The sequence below is a fragment of the Chelonoidis abingdonii genome, chromosome 15, assembly GCF_003597395.2.
Source record: "Chelonoidis abingdonii isolate Lonesome George chromosome 15, CheloAbing_2.0, whole genome shotgun sequence".
In the NCBI taxonomy this organism is placed as follows: Eukaryota; Metazoa; Chordata; order Testudines; family Testudinidae; genus Chelonoidis; species Chelonoidis abingdonii.
Genome location: NC_133783.1, coordinates 18,556,148 through 18,569,422, shown reverse-complemented (window position 1 = coordinate 18,569,422; position 13,275 = coordinate 18,556,148). Strand labels below are relative to the sequence as shown.

The 13,275-nt window shown below is 43.6% G+C and overlaps 1 protein-coding gene and 1 long non-coding RNA gene across 2 annotated transcripts in view; one reads left to right on the top strand and one right to left on the bottom strand.

Moving 5' to 3' along the window:
- Positions 1 to 432: 432 nt before the first annotated feature.
- ADO (2-aminoethanethiol dioxygenase) lies at positions 433 to 1,466 on the bottom strand. Its single transcript, XM_032776345.2, is given in 1 exon segment — positions 433 to 1,466. A coding segment is annotated over 1 exon segment (708 nt). The 5' UTR covers positions 1,391 to 1,466; the 3' UTR covers positions 433 to 682.
- A 222-nt stretch (positions 1,467 to 1,688) lies between these two features.
- Positions 1,689 to 13,275, top strand: part of LOC116822446 (uncharacterized) — a 28,204-nt gene continuing 16,617 nt past the window's right edge. The window contains exons 1-2 of the long non-coding RNA XR_004373155.2: positions 1,689 to 1,966; positions 3,346 to 3,494. This is a non-coding gene — a long non-coding RNA (uncharacterized LOC116822446). The remainder of the gene's footprint in view (positions 1,967 to 3,345; positions 3,495 to 13,275) is intronic.

The window sequence follows — 13,275 nt, the reverse complement described above, 5'->3', positions numbered from 1 at the left end:
CACACCAAATCACCCAGGGTTATGATTTGGGTTTCCTGTGCGAGTTAATTGGCTGGTGTTTTTCTGATGATTTGGACAGGGAAACGGTACCATAATCTGCCCCAGAAACTGTTCTCTTGTGTGCACCATTGGCAGAAACACACAAGATTTTTCCACCCTTAATTTAGTGGCAATCAGCTCCTCTGGGCATGGTCTGTGTATAAAAAGTTGTTTCTACTGCAATTATCCATCGGTAGAGAAGCAGTACCCTAGAAGAGTGCAGCCCATGGCCCCAGCAGCTGGATGCTTCATTGTTGGAACTGATGAGCTGAACTGAGAAAATGATAGCCCAATACATGCACACAAATACTCTCCCAAGGCATCCAACTGCCCCGGGGAGGCTGGGTAATGGCTTTCCACACCCGAGGACTAGGAGCCAGGCCTGCTGTAGTGTCTAGCATTACTTCAAAGGCGGCTGGGAAGGGAATCGTGGCTATGGCTTTTGTATAGCAAGCGTAGCCGCTGCGACATCTCAAGTGAACCACGACACAAGGCAGATCCTCCCGTGCCGCTGCCGGCGGCTCTTCGACCTCCTGCCGGAGGAGGAGGGGCCCCCTATTCCAGAGGGCCCCACACGATCCCTGCCGGGGAAGAAGTAGTGGGTGGGAAGGGGTGGGGGGAAATGGTCCCTCCTCCACCGGCTTCAAGGGGAGACTTTGGGCCCGGGGTAGGGCTCTCCGCCACACCAGAAATCAGCTGCCTGTGGGGTCTCCACCAGCCACACCTCGCGGGGCAGGGCGTGGGGCTCGGCGGCGGGCGCCTCCAGCAGGCGGTAGTAGTGGCAGTCCCGGCCATTCTCTGGGTCGTAGGGGGGCGCCAGGATGTCGAGGAAGGCGGCCGGGCCGTCCACGGCGTCGATCTGGTGCAGGTTGTCTGTGTGCGGCGAGAGCAGGCAGGGCGGCGAGGCGGGCGTGCAGAGCTGGCGCGAGCGGAGCAGGGCCGGCGCGGACCGCGGGCGGGCCGTTGGGCAGCGGGTCCAGTGGCATACGGATGCGCTAGGCGCCGTAAGCACCTTTAGCAGCGTTCAGCCCGGTGGTCGATGCAGCGGGATGCAGGCCCCGCTCCGCAGCAGGAACGCCAATAGCTGAACTCCTGTCTGCGCAGATGGCATGTAGCTCACCGGCGGCACCGCCCCGGTTCTCCGGCCCCGCCGGCCCGCGAGCAGCCCGTCCCGCACGGCCGCCGGGCCCCGCGGGACCAGGTGCAGGTCATCGGCCCGTACCTCGTTCAGCAGCTGCTGCAGCCGGTGCAGGTTCTCGCTGAAGCCCGGCTCCGGCGCCGGGCTCCGGAAGGTGATGCGGGCCTGTTTGGCCACCCGCTGGATCAGGGAGGCCATGTTGTCCCGGGGCATGGTCGCTTCTAGGTTCGCGCACTCGTCACTGCCCGCCCGGGCGCCGCTCTCCGCCGGGCTCCCCACCCCCACGCCAGGGTAGGGCGCGCCCGTCTGCGCCGGCGCGCACGTCCTCTTGCATCATGGGGCTTGTAGTCGTCCCCACTCTACCCAGTAGGCTCGGCCCAGTGCCCAGTCTTGTCCCTGCCGGATGGGCAACGCGTGGCTAGCGCCGGGGGGCTGTAGGCTGGGAACTGCCTGGCTCTGCTGAGCTGCCGCGTTCACAGGCATAGGCACTGCAGAGTAAGGAGCCTTTCAGGGTCAAAGAGAAAACTACATCTCCCAAGGGATTGGGCCGGTGTGTTTCCTGCTGCAGGAAGAGGGCTTCGAGCTCGTGGTCCTCGAGGGCCTAAAAGGCACCAGGCACCGAATTGCTGAAAGAACTATGCAAGCGCTTAGGGAGCAATGCGGCCACCTGTGTTCCCTGCTGTTGCAATCGGAACACTGTAGGGCTGGGGGTGCAGATCAGGACACGTGCTACACAGCACAGGAAAGGTTCCCCCGTAACGAAAAACTCTAAAGCTGTCTGAGTGCACGGTACGCTCTTTCTCTTGATATGTTGCAGCCTGAAATATATACAGCCATAAATACCTTCAGAAACTCAGGGGGAGACCGTGGTACAATTTTTTTCAATAGCCCCGGGAGTGGGGCGTAGCTGCAGTCCCAAAGTTGTGATGTCTAGACCTGTTCTTTCAATCAGGTGATGGCAAAATCAGGGAGTATTGGATATGCATAAATATTTACAATACTGACTAGTAACATATACATGTTATTATTAAAGCTGTGTTTTTCTGTGAGCAGCTCTCTGTTCTCCCACTTAGGAATTCTGCATTTGTTTCAAATGCTGCAGTCTTAATATTTGGGTGTCCAATTTGAGAAACCCAAGGGCCTGATTTTTATTGTTCAGGCCCTAAATATCTCAAGATGGGTACCCAAAATTAGTGATCATTTATTTAAAACTTTTGCCAGTAAACTTTTTCTCAGTTTCACAATCTAAAATGGGGGAATAGTATTTATCTATCTGTTTCACAGTGGTGTTATGAGGCTTAAATTCTCAATCCTGCAAGTTATTGTGTGCAGCTGTACCCCAGTACCTGTGCAGAGTCCTACTGACTTCAAGTCAGAGGTCTTCTTGTGTGCAGTTGTGTAAGATCAGGAGCTATTTCATTAAAGAGACACCAACAACTTAAAAATCACGCTTATGTCTGAACTTTTTTTTTTACCTACATTGACAGATATTCTCTCTTCAGTTTATACACCCTGTGCAATGCACAACACTTTGTGTACAATCACTTGCACTGTTTCCCCTGGGTAGTCAGTTAGTCACTAGTCCTGCATTGTGATCAGTTTTTCTAATAGCAGACTCCCTTTGTGGATCACAATGTAGGATCAAGAGTCCAAACAAACAAATATGCATAAGTATTTGCGGGACTGGTCCCTTCGAACAACATAAACAAAAGGGAAAAGTAACGTTCTCAAAATAGCGGGGGAGATTCTTCTTTTTAAACATAAGAAAATGTAATTGTAAATTTAGAAAAATTGGCAAAGGACTCAGGAGAGGGTGCAGTCCCTGAAATTACTTTTTAATTCATTTTTGAAATTTAATGATTTAAAGTTGATATGTCGTTTAATGTTTGCAAATTGCTGTGATTCTGCAAACCACTATGTAGATATTATTGTTAGTCTCTATTCATTTGTAATAACGAAACTATTTTATTCTATAAGCTTTATTGCTAAGAACTGCAGGTTTGTTGCTTTTTTAAAAAATCTAACACTGTTTGTCTTCTTTCAGAGAATTTGATTGTCTGCTTAGTACAGGTAGCTGGTGACTGCAAGCATTTTCTTTCTTTTGTGTTCATGGGTGTCTCTACTCTCTTTTTTTATATCTGATTAAATTGTTTGCCTGTCATTAACAGAAGCTAATCATCAACGAGAACATCGGTTCCAAATTATGACCTTTGAAGATTCTGAATATTGTCGAATGGGGATGAGTGGCAGTCTTTTTACCCAGTCATGGCATGGTGGTGCAGAAGTGGGACTGTCTCACAATCTGATGTAAAAAAAGGTACTGCATCTCCTTTGGTGGCACATGACATATTATTTTCCATGAAATATTAATTACTGCCTATATAGTCTCGTATAAGATAAGAGACAACTCCTGTGTTGATAGCACTTTTCTTGCTCAGCCCCTGACAAAGTTGTTGTAATTGTATTGCACAACTTGGTAACAGGCATAAAGTATATGTGTTTCCAGTGAACACATTTGTACTAATATTTGTTTCATTACCTTCTTGGCATTACACGTGAACAGGAGAATATATCTTCTGTCTAGTGAATATTGTAAAGTTTTTTTAAATTAAAAAACAATTATTTGTATGTTTAGAATATAATAAAGACAAGCTGATTTTGATTTGCTGCAAAGATTGGCTGAATGGTAAAAATTTTATTAAAGCTAATGTTAACAAAAATTCTATAATACATAGGTTGAGAAAAGAGTGTCTGTGCATCTGGGTATAAAGCTTAGATTATCCACAAATACAAAGTTTGTTTTTAAGAGTCATTATTACATTGAATAAGAACCCAGTGGATACAGCTTGTCAAATTTAACAATTTAATTTAAAAATGAAGAACATGTTTTGTGGACAAGTGATACATTTACTCAATGAGATATGATTTTAGCAATAAGTTGTATAGTGTCTGTCCTGCCTGGGGTATTGCATTGTGTATGGCAGGGGTTCTCAGACTCTTGTACTGATGACGCTTTTCACACAGCAAGCCTCTGAGTGCAACCCCCCTTATACACTAAAACCACTTTTTAATATATTTAACACCATTATAAATGCTGGAGGCAAAGCGGGGTTTGGGGTGGAGGGTGACAGCCCCCCCCCCCCCCCCTAAAAATCTCGCGACTGCCTGATTGATTGGTTGTTTTGTTGGGGAGGGGGAAAAGTGGTCACCAGTTTGTTGGTGTTTGAATTGCTGTTATGGATTAACAAATTTGTTTGGGCATAGGCTTTCATGGGTTGGAAACCACATCTTCCCACAAAAGCTTGTGTCCAAATAGATTTGTTAGTTTCTAAGGTGCCACAAGGACTCCGTATTGTTTTCGCTGATACAGACTAACACGGCTACCACTCTGAAACCTGTTATAGATTGTGAGTTTAGATATCTGCCAGAGTCCCTACAGCCTGTGAACAGGCATCTTTCTTTCTTTGTGTTTAGGAGATACATGGTGGCAGGCATTAGATCCTTTCTGTCTGTATTTATAGTACGTGGGTTACTAAGCAGACAATCCATTCATCAGAAAGTTGGTTGGCATGTGGAACTCTGCTAGAAGCCAAAAGGGTTGGTACATGCCATACTGAAGCTCCCCTTCTACTCAGCTCTATTCTATAGGACCAAACAATTATTGAGGTGTAAAAGCAATGATTTTTTAGCAGTTACTCCAGCCAAGAGCACAATATTAATGACAGATCCCTTCAGTCATAGACATGCGAACTCAGGACAAACATTTGTTTGGACATTTACTCTCTCAGCGATCACATTTTATGCTCATAGATAATTGCTTGACTGCTTACTCTTCTACACATCGGTTCCTGTTGTGTGTTGCCAGGTGAAACAGTTTCACTGGAGTAGAGATGCCAAGTTCATAGAGTCATTTAAGAAGTCTGAGTAATGTGTCTGGTATAAGGAAGGAATTGGTTAGCTCAGCTACTGATATAACCTTTCTGTACTTCACTTTATCAGTCTGTAAAGCTGTGTATAATACTTAGGGTGACCAGATAAGAGGAAGAAAATATCAGGACACATGGGGGCTGGGGGAGGTCACCAGCAGAGCAAAAAACAAACAAACAAAATTGAATGCTGCCGGCGGAGCCAAAAAAAAAAAGGGGGGGTTGTGTGTGCCGCAAAATATCGGGACAGATTGTGTCTCGATCAGCTATCGGTTGGGACGCGGGATGAATGCCTAAAAATCAGGACAGTCCTGAGTTTATTGGGATGTCTGGTCACCCTACCAATACTTGCCTACTGTGATGCTTCCTGGGGTACCCAAGGCTGTGAGGCACCTTGCTACCACCTGTCCTTAGCACAAGGAAGCCTTGTCCTGTGTCTGCCATGGGTCAGCTCCACAACGCCACTGTCCACAGGCAACACAAGCACTTTCATCTAGGTCTTGGAGGCCCTACTATCACTCCACAGGTTAGTGATGGGCATATTCCAACCCTCAAGCCCTCTGAACGTCTGGAGTGTCCATTGGACGCTCACAGTATTCACAGATTCACTGCTTCCAAATAAACAGTACACCTCAGCTTACCACTTGACCTCAGATCACTGCTCTACTTAACAAACAGCACTTAGATCTATTTATAGTGAAATCAAGCCTCAGTTTATTTAACAGCGCATAGAGAATCAAGTGGTATTATGTAGACGTATGCATTCTGGAGCTTATACTTAATTAACCAGATACTCTCATGGTTTGTAGAATGTTGCTCACTGAAAATTCTTGCAGTGCTTTTCGGTCAGGCTGCCTGTGATTCTCCTTTCCTGAGACAAACTCACTGTTGGTTTGCCTTCTAAGTGAAGAACTCATTGTGACTCATTGCACTCCAAGAAACAGCAGACATGTCTTTTGTCTTTATTAACATACAGGACACCTCCTTATTTGTTTCTTCCTGTAGATTTCTTCTTGTAGATTTCACAGTCACTCAGTCCACACCTGGCTGCCTATACACATAGGGCTGCAGTGTGAGGCACACAGTACACAAATGTCCAGACAAAGACATGGGTATTGGTTACCTTCTGTGTGAAAGGAACATTTCAGAGATACGTCACCTCCTGGTGACCTGCCTTAACTCCAAGACCGTAAGACCATAATTTTCAATACAGATATACATATAGATACTTCTTAAATATTGTCTCTGCATACATTTCATTATGGTTATGATGACCAGTGGGATATTGGCTCTTGGTAGAGACCTGACGTGCCTCCTTTTGGTGAACTATTATGCAGATATCCAACCCATGGAATCCTTGTAAAACTCTATGCACCTTCTGTGTCCTCTGCCAAATTAATATGGCATCAAGGGGTCGTTGGATGACACCTACTTTACAGAGAGGTTGTAAACCTTAAGTGAGACTTGTAAATTCCAGTGAGCTCTTTGGATGAAAGGCGCTACAAAAGTGTATATTATTATTATTATTATTATTATTATTATTCTTTGTTTATTGTTACCATTTTATAATGCCTGATCTTTGCAGCAGCAGTTGCATGGGATTCCCAGGCCATATTGATGATAAATTTTACTTTCTACAATTGGTCACCTCTTGATGCTTAATATTTTTATTTGTTAGAAACTGAAATAAATATATTAAAGACACACAGTGTCTTTCCAATAGTTTATGATGCATGTACATCAAATAAAATATATCACAGAGATATTTTCAGAACATTAATATAAAAGTCCAACCCATAATAGAATCAAGCCATTCAGCCAAACCAACAGAATAAACAAATCCCACTTTCTACTTCAAAGCTGATTTCTTCACCAGTCCTCACCCACCTTGAATGTAGGGGGAAAAGAGAGAGACTTTGCAGCCTACTTTCATGGAGTGGGAATGTCCAGGGCACTTGACTGCTTTGCATTGTCAGTGTGATGGCCAGGATCTGTAAAACCAGTGTGGTTCACATCAGAATCAGGCTCCAGTCTTGGTTTCCTGCTCTGTTCCTCCTCCATGAGACATAGATCCTACTTAGATGTGCATTGCATGCTTTTACAGCTGTTACCATCCTTCTTCTGAATTTTCCCATCCTCTTTCTGCCATTCCTCCTCTATTTTTTCAAAGCCCTTCACAAAGACTGCCAGTTTCTCTCTCTCAAATTCTCTTTTCCATACTGCCACCCTCTTTTAGAACTTCCCCCGTGTTCCTGAAGTATCACTCACTGACTGCTACCGTTTTCTAGGACCTCTTTCCCGTTCCTGTTAACTTGTTCTGACACTGATTAACTACTAAAGGTGTGATCAGCTCATAGAAGTTATAGATATGGGTAATGGTCAGGTAGATCAATGACCATGAATGAACATACATTTCATTGTATAATGTCAGTTGTTACCTATGGTTAATGAAATGTCACAACACTGGACCATCTCACAAGGTATTAAATCATTGGATAAATGATTTAAAATTTAGACAATTTTTCACATTGTTGAGGATTGCAGATCTGTGTTTTATGCACAGCAAAGTGATATCTGTTTAGAAAGCTGAGGTTTTTTTTTAGCAATATTCCTGTCAATGAATTTGTAAGGCAACACAACTTTTTAAAAAAAGCAGCCGCCAGTCGAATGGATGACTATGGACGCTAGCCAAATATGCTTCAGATTAGGAGATCAAGACTAAAAAGAGAGACAGCCAACAACATTTCCATAATATTTGCTGTCTCTCTAGTAATGGTTTGCAGAGAAGAAGAAGATCTGTTTAGCTTGAAGCTTGTTTCTCTCACCAACAGAAGTTGAGCCAATAAAATATATTACCTCACCCAATTTGTGTATCAAAGTCAAAGAAAGTCAGTTATCAGTTATTTTTAGGAAAATGTACATAGCACTGGGGAAACAGAGGAAATTAAGCAGGACATATTCTCCCCTATGTAACTGCACTGAAATCAAAAGGCATGAATTGAGTTCATATATCAGACTTCAGACAGATCTTACATATATATCAAGATTTCCACATGTCTTCCACTGCTTCACTCATGTACATCCTGTATATCATCAGCCACATAATTCACACTTTGTTATGCTCATCATTTGTTGTGACCTCTGAATTAAAGGCACAATTAACTTCTATATAAAACACATCAGTAGTGAGAGCTATGTTGACAGCTTGTTACAGAACAGCCTACAGCAGGACTTGTGATTTAGAGGAGGAAGGTGAGTGTAGCTCATTAAGGATGGTCCTTAGTGCATGACTTAAGAGAGAGAATGGGCCCCATTCTGATCTCAGATAAGCTTAGCTCCATTGATTTCACTGGAGAAAGTCAGATCAGAATCAGGCATAATATCTCTGATTACATTAGAGAAGAGTGTTAGACTGCTGTGATATACAATAAGGCAATCGAGGTCCTGCCCCACCATTCTTTACTGTGACAGTCGAGGACTGGTTCTGGGGGAAATGCAGGCTCCTTTAAAAGTATTTAACCATTGCTGCACCTTCATGTTCTGCCTCATAGATCCTGGAGGTGTTCTGCTTGTAGGAAGAATGTCGCCAGCCATAAAAGCAGGTGTGGGATCTGCCCCACAGCACTGCAGTGATGCTGACACAATTTGATGCTTAAGCTTTACCAGGTAATACCTTATTTGAATGAGACAGTGAATAGAGAAAATATATGGGAGAAAGGGGAAAAATAGCCCTCTTTCTTTAGGGAAAGAACTTTCAGGTGAAATTCTGTCACTTTCCAAAGGTTGTGCAGTGTCCTTTTTGTATTTAAAGATGGGCAGATTACATAGGTGATCATAAATATGAGGTGTTTAGATATAAAACGTGGGTCCTGGAGAATACTATTGCATTGTTCAACAAGATATTTCAGAGGACTTCTAGAAATAGGGGTTGCTTTGCCTGCATCACTGCTGTAAAGATGAACTCAGTTCTGTAGTTCAACAGTCTTTCACAGCACTGCCATTATATGCCCAAGAACTACTTCCTGGGAAAAGACTTTCTGATCTTTACTCACGTGAGTGTCCTTGTAACTTAGTGGACCTTTATTTCAACAGGACTACTCACATGAGGGTTAGTCTCAATAGGCCATATTTTCAAAGGAGCTCAGAGCCCATTGAGGCACCAAAATAAACCATGTTTTCAAGAGTGCTCAGCACACTGGGTCCTTATTTCTTTTGAAAATCTGTCTGCAAGTGTCACAGTGGGAGCTGCTGAGAGCTGAGCATTCTTGAAAATCTGGCTCTTATTTAGGTGCCTATATGGGAGCTGATCTCTTTTGAAAATCAGGCCCAACATGGTTAGCTTGTTACAGCACAGTAAAAATCTAAAATGAAGGTAGAAGTAATGGTTCCATTTTATGAGAAATGGATGTCTGCACATCCAGAAACTCAATATTTAATGGATTTTAATCTCTCACTGTTAATATCAATATATCACCCTGATGAGGAATCGATGTTCTGTTGAAATGAGAGCAGAACAGAACTAATGCAAAGCTAGCAGAGGTTTTCTCTGGCAAACACCAAAAGTCCTGTGACCTGGGAAAGCCATAATAACAAATGCTAGGTAAATATGGAAAGAAATGTGCTATGAGATTTACATGGCCCCGAAGATACAGCCGGAAGCAGATATGTAACTAGTCAGAGGTTTGGATGCTTAGTTAAGGATTTATTAGTTCTTCCAAGATCCATGATCACTGAGTAAGTTTCATTTTGAATTTTGCAGCCTAAGCCTGTGGCATGCATCCATGGAATTGGTAAAGTGTTCTTTTAGTTGACGTTAGTTTTACTGGGTGTTCAGATACTATCAAAACTAGAGAAACTTGCATGAATCTTTGAGACCATAAAAAGCTATATTCTCCTCCTTGCTTACTGCTGCATAATCATCTAAATAAAAAATATATCAACAGGAATGTGTCCAGATACAGTTTTATGAAGAATGTAATTAGAAACAAATGGGAATTCATCTAATTAAATTGGATCATCTTGCAGTGTGCTGCACACCATAATAACGAGAGACACTTTTTTGGTCTTGTAATTGACAGTAGTAAAGACACAATTAATAATAATAAAAAAAGTACTATGTCTGCTTTTGATTTTTCCCTTGTGCCTCTTTATTGCCGGCTGCATTTAAACCAGATGATATTTAGTTTACGTAGATGCATTCAGAAGTAATATAATGTATAGGAGTCATTTACAGAAATAGATTTTATGTACAAAAGCTCTTAACTCAGATCCTAGTGATATACATAGAGCAATGACACTTTTTTAGCATCAGGGGTTTACACACGCTGTGGAGGTAGGATGGGTCAGTGAGGCTGACTGAGTATAATGTGTTCAGCAGTAGTGCTAACTGCTGCTTTAAAAAGGAAGAAGCAGTGTGATTTACCACATAGCGCTTGCTGTGAACAGCAGCCCTAGAAGTGGGCTGAGAGGCTGGTCACATCGGCAGTTTTCTAAGCCATGCCTCCTTAGATCTGACAATTTCATTCAGCAGCTTTATTTGGTGGACCCCTCATCTAGTTCCCGATCTTGCTCCCTTTAAAATCAATTGACAAACTCCAGTTGACTTTGATGGTGCAGAATGATGTGTTAATAAGAAAGTATTGCCCGGCGAGTGAGCTAGGGGAAAAGCAGGTCTCTTCCCTCTCTCCCACAACTCACCTTCAAATGACAGGACAAGATTTTGCTCTAAATATCCAAGGAAAGGCGCCATTGAGCACTCACTAGGACTTGCTTCATAATTCTCATCAACTGCCAACATTTGCAGTCCATGTATGTTACTCCCATTAACACTCACGTCAGGAAGAGAGCGTATACTTTGCGTGCTTTCAGAGACCTGCAATATAGAAATACATTTGTGTTACTATAGGACATGATTCTACTCCCATTGAAGTCGACAGTAGTTTTGCAATGGATTTCAGTGGCATAGGATCAGGCCTGTAGGTTTTTACATTTGTTCTTGGTTCATGAAAAGTTTTAAGTACAGGGCTACCATTGCTTCTGTGTCACCGACTAGGTGTAGGATTTAAATAATGGTATCGTCCTATTCCCTTTATTCAAGTGAGAATACCCTGCTTTAAAAATGGTGATCAGATTCTCCTTACTCACACCAGAGTCATGCTTGTGAAACTCTGTGGACTTCATTTGAGGTACTTGTGATTGACACTAGAGGCCCTGGGCCTCATTTATCCCATTTCCCAGAGTATCATGACCGCATTAATAGTTGGTACATACATCTCTCACTCTAAGCTTTGAAAATATGTCTCTTAGGAACCAGAATCTTCTATTTTGGGAAAATACCGGCACAAATTCTAGTAGAAAGAGGTATGAATTCTTTTCAGAAAGCACTGCATTGCAATGTGACAAGTTTTTCTCTGAAAATCAGGTATTACTTGGTGTAAGAATGGTTCCGTTGGGCCCTTTGTAGGAGAGCTGGTACTCTGCAATATTCAAGGGTCTGGATTCTCCACTTCCTTGCACCATGTGGAATCATTTGCATAATTTACATTATATAGTGTAAAATGCTGCTAAGTCAGTAAGGTCAAATTTTACTCTCCATTTGTGCAGGTGTAAAGATGACTACATAAGGTGCAAGGTAATACAGAATGTGACACTGGAAGTTCTGCAACCGATTCCACTGCAGGGGGTTGCTGCGAGTGTTGTGGGTTGATAGTCTGCTAGCACACTGGCTGCATCATGAATGTGGAGCCAGCACTGTAGCTGCTTCAAGCACTCAGCTCTACTCACTGTAGCTCTCTCTGGCTTTCCTTAAACCAGTGTTTCCCAAACTTGTCCCGCTGCTTCTGCAGGGAAAGCCCCTGGTGGGCCAGGCTGGTTTGCTTACCTGCCATATCCACAGGTTTGGCTGATCTCGGCTCCCACTGGCTGTGGCTCGCTGCTCCAGGCCAATGGGGGCTGCGGGAAACGGTGTGGGCTGAGGGACGTACTGGCCGCCGCTTCCAGCAGCTCCCATTGGCCTGGAGCAGTGAAATGTGGCCACTAGGAGCCGCTATTGGCCGAACCTGCAGACGCAGCAGGTAAACAAACCAGCCCTGCCTGCCAAGGGCTTTCCCTGCACAAGCGTCGGAACAAGTTTGGTAACCACTGCCTTAAACAGTTGCACCATTTTTTTTTTCTGTAAGTGGGTTGCAGAAATAAAAGGTGCACGTACCCTATGTGCAATTACAATCAATGACCAAAACAATTGTTCCTAACCCAGCCCCTGTGGGCAGCTCAGTACTGGGGTATCAAGGCAAGAGTTTTGTCTCTTGTAATGTGTCTCATGCTGGCCTCCTGCCTGCAGGCCAGTGCTCTGGATTCCCCTGCTGTGCTTTCTTAGCCCACTAGCTCTCTTGCTACTGCAGCAACCTGCAGTCTGCTGTTCCTGCTCTCACCTCGCTGTCAGCCCTCTCCAGACACCTTTCCTTTTCCTGGACTCTGAGGATTAGAGAAACCCTCTACTAGCTGGATGATGTGGAGGGTAACACAGTGCCCAGTAATAAATGCTACACTCAGTAGTCATTACATTTGTAATAAATGAGTGACACACAGGAGTGCTGGTTAGAGACCCATCTTTATTTTCTGTCATCAATCACTTGACTTGGGCCAATATCACAGAGGTTAATATTCCTGTCATCTGAGTGGGGTCCGTGTCCACTGGCAGTAATATTTACAGAGGTGACATTGGGAGTTGCCATGGAAACTCTTTGGTTGCATTCATATATGCCTTTGAGTTCTAAAATTGGGAACTGGTTGGTGGCAGGTTAAATTGGCCAGTTGCTGGAGCTAAAGGTGGATTTTTCTTATAGCTCAGAGAGTGAGCTCTGAAGAAACAGTATTAGGGATCTGTGAATCCCACAGATCATGTGAGCGCCATTGAGGTAAATATCTTGGAGAAAACATGGCTTGAAGTTTTGAGGCTGGAGTAACTGCTGGAGAGATCAGATTGTTTGTTTATTACGCAAGCCTCTATCTATTAGCATTGAGAGGACTGAAGAAAGGGATTATCTTCTTTGTTTTTAGTACTAGGACATATTCAGTACATTTTGTTTGTCTGATATTGGATTCTTTTCATTTTGTTGTGTGTAAATACTGGTATAAACACATTTCTATTTTCTGTCTTCCCTAGTCAGAGTG